This window comes from Arabidopsis thaliana, chromosome 5 (assembly GCF_000001735.4).
Source record: "Arabidopsis thaliana chromosome 5, partial sequence".
In the NCBI taxonomy this organism is placed as follows: domain Eukaryota; kingdom Viridiplantae; phylum Streptophyta; class Magnoliopsida; order Brassicales; family Brassicaceae; genus Arabidopsis; species Arabidopsis thaliana.
In genome coordinates, this window is record NC_003076.8 from 5,169,663 (window position 1) to 5,182,225 (window position 12,563).

General features: G+C 38.9%; 5 protein-coding genes, 2 long non-coding RNA genes and 1 other non-coding gene across 14 annotated transcripts; 4 read left to right on the plus strand and 4 right to left on the minus strand.

Annotated features, from left to right (window-relative positions):
* Positions 1 to 36: 36 nt before the first annotated feature.
* On the minus strand, positions 37 to 245 carry AT5G02465. Its single transcript, NR_142603.1, has one exon. It is a non-coding gene; the product is annotated as an other RNA (long non-coding RNA).
* Positions 246 to 327: 82 nt separating this feature from the next.
* Positions 328 to 469, plus strand: MIR865. The gene has a single exon (NR_143267.1). It is a non-coding gene; the product is annotated as a microRNA ath-MIR865 precursor (primary transcript).
* Positions 470 to 499: 30 nt separating this feature from the next.
* Positions 500 to 3,423, minus strand: CO (B-box type zinc finger protein with CCT domain-containing protein). Of its 2 annotated transcripts, NM_121589.2 has the most exons (2): positions 2,274 to 3,423; positions 500 to 2,040 (listed from the first exon to the last, which is right to left on the minus strand). In NM_121589.2, the coding sequence occupies exons 1-2, from the start codon at positions 3,033 to 3,035 to the stop codon at positions 1,681 to 1,683; spliced, it is 1,122 nt and encodes a 373-aa protein (NP_197088.1). In that variant the 5' UTR covers positions 3,036 to 3,423; the 3' UTR covers positions 500 to 1,680. The 2 variants fall into 2 exon arrangements, with proteins under 2 accessions (NP_197088.1, NP_001031887.1); NM_001036810.2 differs by having other exon boundaries at positions 1,521 to 3,421.
* AT5G15843 (uncharacterized protein) lies at positions 754 to 2,720 on the plus strand (the record flags this gene model as incomplete). Its single annotated transcript, NM_001343425.1, has 6 exons — positions 754 to 792; positions 1,211 to 1,241; positions 1,349 to 1,386; positions 1,676 to 2,034; positions 2,133 to 2,249; positions 2,567 to 2,720. The coding sequence occupies exons 2-6, from the start codon at positions 1,232 to 1,234 to the stop codon at positions 2,718 to 2,720; spliced, it is 678 nt and encodes a 225-aa protein (NP_001329974.1). The 5' UTR covers positions 754 to 792; positions 1,211 to 1,231.
* AT5G15845 lies at positions 3,419 to 8,629 on the plus strand. Of its 5 annotated transcripts, NR_143269.1 has the most exons (8): positions 3,523 to 3,600; positions 4,046 to 4,131; positions 4,325 to 4,485; positions 5,101 to 5,287; positions 5,539 to 5,598; positions 6,219 to 6,333; positions 6,579 to 6,744; positions 6,833 to 8,227. It is a non-coding gene; the product is annotated as an other RNA (long non-coding RNA). The 5 variants fall into 5 exon arrangements; NR_143268.1 differs by lacking the exon at positions 5,539 to 5,598 and adding an exon at positions 8,455 to 8,629 and having other exon boundaries at positions 3,419 to 3,599; positions 6,579 to 8,345; NR_143271.1 differs by lacking the exon at positions 3,523 to 3,600 and having other exon boundaries at positions 3,976 to 4,131; positions 5,539 to 6,744; positions 6,833 to 8,260.
* Positions 6,429 to 8,235, minus strand: COL1 (CONSTANS-like 1). Its single transcript, NM_121590.2, has 2 exons — positions 7,095 to 8,235; positions 6,429 to 6,985 (listed from the first exon to the last, which is right to left on the minus strand). Exons 1-2 carry the CDS (start codon positions 7,809 to 7,811, stop codon positions 6,635 to 6,637), a joined length of 1,068 nt encoding a protein of 355 aa, NP_197089.1. The 5' UTR covers positions 7,812 to 8,235; the 3' UTR covers positions 6,429 to 6,634.
* On the plus strand, positions 8,445 to 8,733 carry AT5G15853 (uncharacterized protein; the record flags this gene model as incomplete). The annotated part of the gene is made up of 1 exon (NM_001125759.2): positions 8,445 to 8,733. The coding sequence occupies one exon, from the start codon at positions 8,445 to 8,447 to the stop codon at positions 8,643 to 8,645; it is 201 nt and encodes a 66-aa protein (NP_001119231.1). The 3' UTR covers positions 8,646 to 8,733.
* PCME (prenylcysteine methylesterase) lies at positions 8,495 to 12,099 on the minus strand. Of its 2 annotated transcripts, NM_121591.5 has the most exons (11): positions 11,324 to 12,099; positions 10,986 to 11,062; positions 10,783 to 10,852; positions 10,573 to 10,653; positions 10,239 to 10,313; positions 10,041 to 10,142; positions 9,811 to 9,948; positions 9,656 to 9,721; positions 9,444 to 9,587; positions 9,277 to 9,367; positions 8,495 to 9,175 (listed from the first exon to the last, which is right to left on the minus strand). In NM_121591.5, exons 1-11 carry the CDS (start codon positions 11,599 to 11,601, stop codon positions 9,014 to 9,016), a joined length of 1,284 nt encoding a protein of 427 aa, NP_197090.2. In that variant the 5' UTR covers positions 11,602 to 12,099; the 3' UTR covers positions 8,495 to 9,013. The 2 variants fall into 2 exon arrangements, with proteins under 2 accessions (NP_197090.2, NP_974786.1); NM_203057.1 differs by having other exon boundaries at positions 8,843 to 9,175; positions 9,277 to 9,948; positions 11,324 to 11,628.
* Between the last annotated feature and the right edge of the window lie 464 nt (positions 12,100 to 12,563).

A 12,563-nucleotide genomic window follows, 5' to 3' on the forward strand; every position in this document is an offset into this window, starting at 1 on the left:
AGATTATTATCTTTTGATAAGATAAAGATAGAAAATGATCATGCAACAACAAAAAAGGAAACTTCCTGAAAGAAGATAAGCTTAGTTCGGAAGACTACTTGGGCCGTCCCCTGAAACAGAAGTTTATCGCGCAAGAATAATTGGGCCTTATATCAGATCCTTTGGCCCAGCCCGTTAGTATTAGACAAGACCAGTTGCGTGCGTCATTGTTGAATATTTCGAAGTTTGATGATCGATCGTCGCTCAAAATTTAGGGCTTTTCACTTCACAATCCCGATTTGGGGTTTTCTGGTAAACTCCTTTAATCTCAGCTCGTCAGACAAAATCGATCTGGGATGAATTTGGATCTAATTGAGCAAAAAATTGTGTTTTTTCAATCTATTGAATTTCACATCCTTAAACCCTTGCATATTCAATCTATTGAATTTCGCATATTTTTCCTCAAATTTATCCAAAATCATCCCAAATCTATTGTGACGGGTTGAAAGTAAGTTTCTTTATCGAAAATCAGTTTGAATGAATGTTAGGGTTTATATTTTGATGGTGACTGATTCCGATTTGTATAAATGTTAGGGTTTATACTGGTTTCTGACTCTCTGGTAAGTATAGAGATGATTATATATTAAATGGTGTTTTAAGGCGTGTTCAGATATAGCTGTGCTTGTGTTGTTCTGTTTTGGCATTTTTCATTTGTTCTGTCTTTACTTCTTCTTAGTCAGTCTGTGGATTTCCTTTGTAATGGTTATTGGTTAGTTAGGAACTACTCTCAGGCCTTCTTCACATGACACCAAAGTTTTTTGTGGATTATGTGGAGGAAATTGCTATTTTAGTATATGGTCATTGAAGCAAGATAAGAACCTTAGAAAGCAGAGTGTTATAATTTTTCTGTCAAACTCATGCTGTAGTTGCAGACTTTTTCCTACTTCAGATTAAGGAGAATGGTTTTTTTTTTGTAAGCAAGAAGTTAAAAGAGTGAGAATCTATGAAGGCCCAGGGACCATGTAAAGTTTGGGAATGGTTTTAAAATTTGATGGCTTTGAGAATCGATCTGAACTATCCTTAGATTTTTGGAAAAGTGCAAAAAAGTGCAAAGTGCAGCATCCTTATATCACTTTATGAACTTTTCACGTGAGGTCTCGAATCCATCACTTAACATTAACACATAGTATAAGCTATACACTTGGTTGTTATTACTTATTTCTTCTTACAGTTCTTGAAGCCGAGAACATATATGGCTGATGGTTTCTACAATTAGGAACGTGATATGACTCATTTTAGTAAGAAGTTGTGATTTACAGCTGAGGAGTCTGTGTTATCAACTTGAATTGTAGAATCTTTTTGTTGTCAGGGAGGCGTGAAAGTGTCACATGTTCAGGTTATCGGGAAGTTATTGGCTTTGAACCTTGGCTTCCCTCTTAGTAGTTAGCAAGGTGAAATCTGCGTTTTCACTTCTTGATGATCCATATTTCACAAATGGGGATCTGTACCAATTAGACTGGTTTTGTTTAACTAATGCAGAGAAAGAAGAATACTATAGTTTTAATTAGCCAAAACTACAAACCCATTTGCACAACAGTAGTAATACTTCTTGAAGCTAAGAATTTCACCAAACCTAACATAATCTCAAACTAAAAGTAATTTACAGCTTGCAATCTAGTTTTTCTTTTTGCCACAGGAGTATCAGAATGAAGGAACAATCCCATATCCTGTGTTGTACATTAGCATCGTGTTGAACCCTTGCTCCTCGGCTTCGATTTCTCTCTTTGCGAACCGGCCATTGACCCGCGGTCTTATCTCTGCATATGCCTTCCTCGAAGCATACCTTATTGTCTTCTCAAATTTCCTTGTCTTCCTCTTCTCTCTGTATCTCAGGACCCTGGCTTCTCTGTCCATTGGACTGAGTTGTGTTACTGTTATCATCTGGCTTGCAGGGTCAGGTTGTTGCTCTACTGTCCCTTTGGGCGTTCTTGGGTGTGAAGCTGTTGTGACACATGCTGTTGACTCCGGCACAACACCAGTTTCCATGGATGAAATGTATGCCTAATGACAGAAACAAAGACATTCTCAATCCCCCTGGTAAGAGGACTAAAGAGAGTCGATGCAAAAGGAAGCATATATTGTTTTTATTATAGACTTCTGGTGAAATTTCTATGTGCTATAGATCAACTGTTGGCAGTGGATCAGTGGATTTGTGTGTATGATGAAAGAATTCACCCTGCTGCGTTATGGGAAGATGCTAAATTGAAGGGGTAACAAATATACAAAAGCCTTACGTTATGGTTAATGGAACCATTGTCGTTGTAGTGAGTCCCTGAGGAGCCATATTTGATATTGAACTGAAAATTCTGTTGGTTATGGCACTGGTGGCCCCTTGATTCTTCAAGTTTAAGCGGAACAACTCTATCTCCCCCGTAGCTCGTCTGTGGTACGCTGCAGTTTTGTTGGTGTTGACTGTATTCACCTGTGAATTTGTAGTCCATACTCGAGTTGTAATCCACAAGGTTTAGATACTCATCACTAAACAATAACCCATTGTTTTGGTTATTGTTATTTTTGTCTGAATTAGGGAACAGCCACGAAGCAACCTCCTTGGCATCCTTATCACCTTCTTCACCTTCCTCTTGATCCACCACCAGTCTCTTCTCTGGATCGGTCATTGTTTTCTCGCTTTGGTGGTGAGTAGTGGTCATGGAGCTGAAAGAGTTTCCAGAAATTGGTAGAATTGGAACTCGCTGATGGCGTCTAGCAAGTGGGTTTGCAGAATGAACCTCTGAATCACAGGCTGTGCATAGAGAGGCATCATCTGCCTCACACAAAAAAGCAGCCGGAGCACGCTCACATGACTCGCAGACCCGGACACGTTTATGGCGGGAAGCAACGCGATTGGCAGAGTGAACTTGAGCATCACAGCTCATGCACAAGTAGGCAGAATCTGCATGGCAATACACGGTGCAGGCGTTTGACCGGCATGTGTCACAGGGTCGTGCCCTGTTGTTCTCTCCACTACCTATGTCGTTACTCTCTTGTTTCAACATAATAACTCAGATGTAGTAAGTTTGATGGTGTGGGAGCTGGTATCTGAAAGAAGGGGCTAATAAAGCTTATATCTGGTGTGAGAGAATAAGTAGAGGGGAGATCGAATCCTGAGTGCCTACACGTGGCACAGCGTTAGTGGCTCTTACATGTTATTGGATCCTCTTGCAGCTAGTTGAGCTTTTGGGAAGGCCTATGTGTAAAGTGTAAAGTGTAAAGTGTAAAGTGTAAACATCTCCTCCTATGCACTTCTTCGTTGGGACCCGTTCACAAGTTGCTTAGGTTTTGCCACTTGCCATACTGAGATTCTCAAGAGGAAGTGGTCCGGATAATGCCATGGTGTTGCAGGCAAATTGTTACTATTTTTTCGTATCACCTTTTACTATTTTCATATGCATTTTATTTAAAGTAAAGCTAGATTCGTTTTATCTCTTTGGCTTTATACAAAGTTTAAGTGGTTGAATATTCATCCTGAACCTTGTGATTACTGTTCAGGTATCTCTCCGAGTAAGGCTTCGAGTGTCAGAGCCATCACCAACTGTTATGGGTTGACTACCTATACAAAGGTTAGACAAACTCGTGAATATGGTATAGTTGTTGTTCCATTATTTGTGAATGCATCTGCATCATTTAGAAAGATTTGCAATTGAAACTTTCGAAGGATTTTCTGATGAAAAGTGTTATAATGTTTAATCTGGTTCATAAAGTCATGGTAATGAGAATCATATCGGAAAAGTGACATGAAAAACATAGAGACGGTGGATTTTCTAGGATCAAACTCGAATCCGCCAAGTAGTCTTGAGACTACAAATTAGAATTTACCTGACGCACAAGTTAAAACTTAAAAGGCATTTTGGAGTCCACATGAGCAATAATTAGATTTATCATATATAGTATGTAGAAATTTGCACTTGGTAACCATTATAGTAAGTAGTTACAAAACATGACTCATGAGTGTTGTCACATCTCTGTAATTTGGGTTTATGATGATACTCTATACTATTTATTGTAGCTTTATTAGATCTCAACCTGTGGAAGTAATCTAATACAAACGACACTTGTATGGAATTTTCAGGACATGTTTCTAAGATCACAGAGGTAATTGTGAAGTTTTCTGCTACACTCATTTACTAGTCCACATGATCCATAGATGCAATTTAACCATCTTCACTCTATTTGGTGACCCATTCATGTGTTTAGCATCGTGGGTTTTCCTGTACTAATAACCATTAGTACTTGGAGTTGCCTTGTTGGTGTTATGCTCATAATGTTTACTATGTGGAAGCTACAGGATACGATACTCTCTAGGTTTGAGGACTAGCTCCAGTTACGCTTTTGGGTCCAGTGAATGTATGATACCCATTATGTGGTCCAAAAAGAATGAGATTTGACGGACGCTCTAGTGGCCAAATTCATATGGCTACCTTCACTCTATGCCTTAAGAGCTGAAAAGTGAGTGTTTTTTTTTTGTATAAAATGCTGGTCCTAGGATACACTTTTCGCATCTCTTCCTCTTTCATATTTGCTTACACCGCACTTCTCTTTCCCATTTTGAACTTTAAACTTTGAAAAGTTTTTTTTTGCTTGGTAATTGGAACTTAACATACAAGTTCTTGTTATTTACTGGTTTTACGATGAATGTAATGGCATTTAGAATTGTTATGAAATGGTTATATGATCATTGAATTCTAAAGAAAAGATTCTAGGTTCTTTAGTAAGCATTTTTGGAGATCTTTATCCTGCCAAGTTGGATAAGTTGAGGCATCTTTGGCTTTTAGTGCTTTGGTGATGAAATTTTTTGGAGATTGTAACGTGGTTCGAGTTCATGAAGAGTAAATTGTGTATTGGCCTTTTCACTTGTAGCTCAAGAAAAAAGTAGTTTTGCTTATTATTGCTCGTTGACAGTCTCTAATTAAGTTTATTGTTGTAGCGGTTTGGAACTTCTCTCACATGTGTAGGCCTTCGGATAACTGTTACGAGTAATAGATCATATGTAACAATATCCTCAAAGTTGCATCGAGATTTTCAAGAAAACACTATTGCTTATTTGTTTTCATTCTTTATCAGGTTTCCGTGGTTTCGAATACTTTGCTTCTTTCAGATTAACGAAAACCCTATTTAGTTGCAAAGACTGAGAAGAGAATAAGAGTCGAGGGACCATATAAAGCTTGTAATTGTACGTTTATGCGGATTCTCCACTTTCCATGGCTGTGAGAAACTATCTGAGGAAAAGTGCAGTGACCTTTGGCAAAAGGTAATCACTTTTATGCACTTTCACGTGCTAGCTCGAATCCACACCAAATAGTAACATTCTATTGGCTCTGAAACTCATAGTGCTCCAAGTGGTTGTCATTGCATTTTAAAAATTCCTGACAAGAAATTTAGTAGAAACTTTGCTACTTCAAGTTTCCTTCTTTATGATATGCTAGCTCGTATTATATGCAACATGGGATATCTTTGTTTTGCTTGTGTGGCTTATAAGTTTATGTTGCATGATCAAAACAGATCACTGAATAAATTTTCTGGTGGTCTGAGAACTCGCTGCAGTGAATGAATGAGATCCATGTAAGTGGCCCCAAAAGAACATAATTTACAACACTCTGGTAGGTAAATTCATGTGGATACTAAAACTGACTCATTTATGGCTAAAAAGTATTGATTTGGTACATGAATTCATCAGCTTAACCGTTGAAGTGGGAAGCTATCCTAGTGGTAAATAAGTTGATCTCTGGCCCTTTCCAGGTGGCAAAAAGTGAAGGCTTTACAGTGTCACCCTTTTTCTTTTGGTTGCGTCGTTATTCTTTAGTGCCAGTATATACCTTGGAAAAAGTGAGCTATTATTCTAAAAGATAGACCAAGAAATAGATTTCTCACACTGAATATCTTTGTTCATTTGGATGGTCCATAGGCATTGACATATTCTGCTAGTAGTGGTTGTGAGTGATAGAATCTTGTTATCCGAGACAACCTCGTGGGAATGGATTTAGCACCAATGCTAATCACTAATCAGTACAAGAATATGCGTTGATGTAATTGTACCTATTAGCATTGTTCACTCAGGATTCTTGGTTATTTGTTACCTGACTATTCAGTGTGTGATTTTATTGGAGTTTTACATGTTTACACTTGTCTCTGTAATCTACTTTTGGTATAAAATCATATTGAGTACAACTTTCTTTTCTCAGGGATGTGCGAAATTGTCTTTGGGGCGGCATAAGTGGAATCATTTATCTTCTACGTGATAAAGTGATGTGGAAAGTGTCACCAAGAAAGGAATCATTAACTTTGAACTTAGGCAAGGTGAGTTACGTGTTGACTGTTCTTGGTACAGCTAGCTATACTAATGCATATCTCTTTGTAGCATCAGTTTGAATTTAGACTGTAGGGCAGTATTTCATAGATAAGAGGACTTCTACCAAGTGGGCAAAATTTGTATTAACTTACAGCAGCTAAGTATGAGTGTATATCTAATTAACTCGTACTAGTTAGGCAAAACTAGTAAACTACAGACCCTATATGCATAAAACCGTGGTAATAACTTGCAGGAATTTCAAACCAGAAGTAATTTACAAGCATGCAGTCTAGTTTTGCCATAGCAGCATCAGAATGATGGAACAATTCCATATCCGGTGTCAAATGTTATCATTGTGGAGAAAGCTTGGTTTGCCTCTTCATCGACATCTTTCTTCTTTGCAAACCGGCCCTTGATCCGTGGTCTTTTCTCTGCATACGCTTTCCTTGAAGCATATCTTATCGTCTTCTCAAATTTCCTCATCTTCTTCTTCTCTCTGTATCTCAGGACTCTAGCTTCTCTGTCCCTTGGACTGAGCATCTGAGCTGGAGGGTAAGGTGGTTGGTCTGTTACCGCTTTGGGCGATCTTGGGTTTGATACTGTTGCGTCACTCGTTGTTGACTCCGGCACAACTCCCAGGTCCATAGATGAAACATTCACCTAATGACAGTAACAAAGACATTCTTAGAAATTTACTTCATGGATTTGTGTGAAAGAAGCAGCATGCTGGTCATAGTAACGGATCTGAATTAAATATATGAAAGCTTACCATATGACTGAGGGAACCATTGGAGCTTCGAAGAGCTCCCCAGGAGCCACAGTTGATACTCAGCTGAAAGTTCTGTTGCTCTTGGTACATGCCCTTTGATACTTCAATTTGAAGTGGAACAACTCCATCTTCCCCATAGCTCCTCTGAGGTACGTTGCAGTCTAGTTGATACTGATTGGATTGATCTGTGAATTGCTTATCACTCGAACTATAATCAACAAGGTTCAGAAACTCATCCCCAATCGAGAAGCCATTGTTGTTACCACTGTTTTTCCCTGAATTAGGCAACAACCATGAAGCCGCCTCTGCTTCATCTTCATCCTCTTCTTCTTGACCAAGCACAAGTCTGTTCTCTGGATCTGTCACTGTTGTCTCACATGAATGGTTAGTGGCCGTGGAACTGTAAGAGTACTCAGAAATGGGCAGAATTGGAACTCGTTGATGGCGTCTAGCAAGTGGGTTTGCGGAATGAATCTCTGAATCACAGGTTGTGCATAGAGATGCAGCATCTGCCTTGCAGAAAAAGGCAGCCGGGGCTCGCTCACATGATTGACAGACTCGAACACGTTCATGGCGGGAAGCAAGACGATTGGCAGCATGAACTTGAGCATCACAACTGGAGCACAAGTAGGCAGAATCAGCCCGGCAGTACACGGTGCAGGCGGCTGATCGGCATGTATCACAGGCTTGTGCCCAGTTACTCTCTACTTTCAACATACTAACCGCAGATGTTGTAGTTGTTTGATGGTGAGTGAGATCGTATGTAAAGGCAGCAGGGGACTAAGAAGGCTATATTAGTTGTTGAATGGAAATGGAAAGGAAGGATAGAATTCTGAGGGCTGGACACGTGGCGAGAAGTTTGTGGGTTTGATGTTGAGTGATCATCTTGTGGCTGGCTGAGTTTTTGAGAAGGGGTCCAGTGCAGAGATGCTTACAGCTTTGGAATCATCAACCAGCACGAAATGTGAAAGAAAGAAAAAAACTAATTGTCTTCTTATATCTTTGCAATGGCACCAATAGTTACTACTTTTTCTCTCTTTCTTCCTCAATAAGTGTAAACACCTCTTCCTATGTAATCTTCTATAGGACCCATCCACATGTTACCTAGGTTCTGAAACGTGCAACTTCTAACTATTTTTGTATCATCTACTACTATTTTGGTAAAGCTGGAAACTTTAGTAGCTCTTTGGCTTGACCATTAGCCTAATGTTTATCTTGATTCTTAACTTTTGCCATGTTCTAACTGTTCAGGTTTCTCTCATCGTCTCATGATTTCAATTATAAAAATTAAATGATCACTGTTTAGCATTGTTAAAAAGATTATGACTCTTAACCATTTGTTATCTTCGAATGATGCTAGGTGTCTTTTTTGGTGATATGTTGGAGATAATAGATATGGCATGTCCTAACTTTGTTTCCTTCCACATCAAGTCGGTCAAGCTGATTTGGCCAACGGTGGAGATCCAAGGAGCCAATTGGAATCTGCCAAGTCGCTACGAGTCTCTAGAGATTAGGAGCCACAAGTTGAAGCAAATGGTGGGTCCAAATTAAGGTGAATAACGATAGTTATATCAACATCACCTGTGGTCTGTTTATACAAGTCCAATTTGCTTATGATCACCATCATATTTCATAGTTACAAAACATGTATAAGTCTATCAAGTGTTTGTCACATCTCAATCACCTTTTTGAGAATATGATAAAACTCGATATTATCTTTACTAGCTTTTATTAGATTTCAAACTTGTGGAAGTAATCATATTCATGTGTTCAAATCTACATGGGTCAAATAAATTTGGTGGAGCAACAAAGTTTGTTTTTATTTACATGATGTTCTACTGATGCAATTAAAAACACAGCAACTAACAAAGGTAAAAACTGAGGATCAACAAACAAAGCTTGTTTTCCTTTCTTGGCAGTCAGAAAGGGCTAATCTCACGAGCCAGTTTCAGTAACAACTCTGGTACAAGACGCTTTCTGGGAGGAGCCAACGAGTCTTTGGTCAGCCCATCATTGTCCTCCGCATGTATCACAGAGACTATGTCATCAAAGAGTTCGTCTTTACCTCCTCGTAAGGGATCCTATAAACAATACTCTCATGAGTTTTATTGTACTCACACTGAGCTAAGTGTTTGTGTGTGTGACACAATGTAAGGTAAGTTGACTGATTTATGTGGCTTACCTGAAGAAATAAGTCAGTATGTGTCTTTCCGCTGTATAAAACAAGCTCGGCTTTTGCTCCAACAGCTTGCAGAGCGTCTGTAAAAGTTTTGCTGCAAACGAGGTGGTTTTAGTATCCCAAAAGGTTTCATCAGTAATGTATCACTTCAAGAAGATGATCATATATACCTTTCATCGCATGGTATGGAATAATCTGAGGATCCGTGGAAAAGTATAATAGGAGGTAAAAGAGAAGCAGCTTTTCCAACAACTGGGTCTTTCAGTCTTACTTCCGGAGAGAATTTCTCAAAGGACTCTTCTCCTTCCATTATGCTGCAAGTTGGAGTTGAACATTAGATCTGATCAGACTGCGTTTAGGATTTGGTTAACCAAGCATTTACCTTAGGAAAATCGAGCGATACAGACCCCGATTATGGAAGTGATCAACCAACTTGTATAGATTGTACCTATTGAAGTTCAAAATGATAAGCAGATCAATTGCTGTAGACCAAAAAGCACATAGAAGCCAACGGGAATCCAAAAGCTTAGAAGATACCCTCCAGATAATCCAAAATAAGCTTTTATCTGGGACACTGTCCAGGAGATGCTCTCTCCTTTTAATTCTTTAGTAGCTTGTTCCAATAGAGCACAAGCGGCTATATGGGCACCAGCTGATTGCCCCATCAGGTAGATCCTAGAGAGACAAGCAGATACATGCAGTTTAATAGCCGAGAGACCAATTGGAAGATCAAATGGTAAATAAAAACAAAGCCAATGAGATGAAACCTGTTGGGGTCACCTCCAAATGCAGAGATGTTATTGCAGACAAATGAGATTCCTTGAGAAGCATCAGTCACCATATCACTAATTGTTCCCTGAGGAAAGTTCCTATACCATAAAGAACGGATTGCTTGGTAAATGCATGAAAGTTCTTCCTATATTCATAAAAGACGACTAGTTTTTTGAATTGTGTAATTTGTTTACCTGTAGTCAAGGCATGCTACAATGATATCTCTTTCTGCTAGCTGCATTCCCAAGAGCGAGCCCCAAGCTTTGTACCTAAATATCAGTACAAGATTAGCAAACATGAACTTATTAACAAGCAACCAGCTAGTACAAGAAGATGAAACTTGAGTGAGTCAGTGAGATAAGAATACAGAGCCCATCATGATCTTTACTTTTTTCTTTTTGTAACTCAAACATCAACAAAAGAACAGTGAAGGGGAAAACTTCTATAAGTGGGACACGAGAAATTGTAAAACAAACAAATTTCAACATTATGCAGAAGAGAATGCTGTAAATCTGATGTGCAACCCACCCAATAATCCAAGCTCCACCCGTCACAAAAACCACAACCGGCTTCAAGCCATCGTTGTTGCTTGGCAAGTACAGATCCAGCCTATCAAATCACCGTTCATACATCAATAATCTCAAGACAAAGGTGATGTGATAAAAGCAGGCATTCAACATACCACTTAAGGCCGATGTGAAAGGAGAAGGTAAGATTCTATTCAGTTCACACACAAACCTGTTCCTTGGTTGATCTCCATACACTATACTCCTCCGGACTTGCTTTGAGAAAAAATAACTATATGCAACTGCACAAGATAATACAAACTTGAGACGAGGAATCAAAGACTAATTTTCCAATTAAAACAACATCTTAATCAAAAGGAAAAATCCTTTCTATGAATTTATTTATCAGCAAAGAAAAAAAAAAAAAAATCAAACCTTGAAGAAAGCCAGGCATAAGAAGCATAGCATAACATGTAAGGGCAAGTAATTTTGTCATCCATCGATAGCCTACCCTGAACAAAACTTAACAATTAGATCAATCCTTGCTCAACTGGAAATATAAAAAGAAGAAGTTAAACAAGAGCAAAACAACAGCACATGGAGTAACTTTCATAATTAGAGTAAAGTTCCAAAATAAAAGACAGAGAACTTTTATATATCATTGGATTCTTTGCAGAGCAAGGCAAAGCCAGCTAATATCTACACGAATTACCTCCCTAAGCGTAATCATCAATATACCTAAATCCAAAAACAGGGACAATCGAGATCAGTACCCGAGGTATCGAAGAAGCTTGAAGCTAAGTCCAGTAATTAGATACGTTTCAGCTGCCGCGTGGCCGATATCGCGACCGAACGATTGCTGCCGGAAAATCCGACGAGGTCCTTCGTCAACCGGCGACTTCCCGGAAACTCGACGACGTAACGGTTCACCGTTAAGAAGAGTCGTTCTATCGGAGTCCTCATCGGGTAGAACTTCCTCGATCTCCGATACCGTCGAGGTCATCGGCCAGCATCGCTGCTCCGGCTGCTGAGTCTGAAGAGGCGAATGCATCTTTTCCGCCGTGAAATAGTGGATCTCGAATTCCAAGATTCTTCGTGTTGCTCTTCTCTTTTGAATTTCAAACTCTTTTTGTTATCTTCGCTTTTGTGCGCTTTCCATTTCCTTCTACACGAGGAATGTAGTAAAGTAGTGTGTAGATATAACCAAAAGTTTGTACAAGACGACGACGTTCTTAGCTCTTATTGATGACGTTTGATCATGTAATGATGTGTGATTAAAGAGAATCAAATGTCAGACAGTAATGAAATTATTCGCAAAATATTGATTATTCTAAAATGTTTGTTAGTCATTTCATTTGTGATTGGATGGAGTAGTGTGACGACTTTGGAAGCTAGTATTAGCAAATCATGGGCTTTACCACGTTCGGAAAATGCTAAAACTCGTGGGCCCAAAGTGTGACGAATATTTCCGAATCTAAGAGAAAGTTCACGAATCACGATCCACCAACCACTACAACCATACCACTGGTTTTATTTTATACGAGCATCACAGACAGACGTATTCGATACTTCGATATTACCAGTGACCAAAACAAAACAAATCTATATTTGGGTAAACAAAAGATAAACCGGAGTGGAGCCGAGCCACCTTATCCAAACTTGCAGCCACGTCTATTCCATCATTTCATCAGAAACAAAATCCACACAAAAAACATATTTTCTTGAAACGAAAAAAAAAACTTATTACTCGATGATCATGAAGCACTAGCTTATCCACAAAAAAACCAACTTGATCCCAACTAAAAATAGGAAAAGACTTTGTTTTGGTCATCGACTATTATATATAGAGTCCAATCACAATCTATCTTGTTCAGATTTTGTTTGTGGCCATATTCTTTGATCTCTTTTTTGAAATCTTCAAAAGCATTAAAAACACCATGACGTCTAGATTTGTGCTTCCATGTACTACTCTCTACGTTCTTTCGGTAACACTTATCTTATCATTATATATCC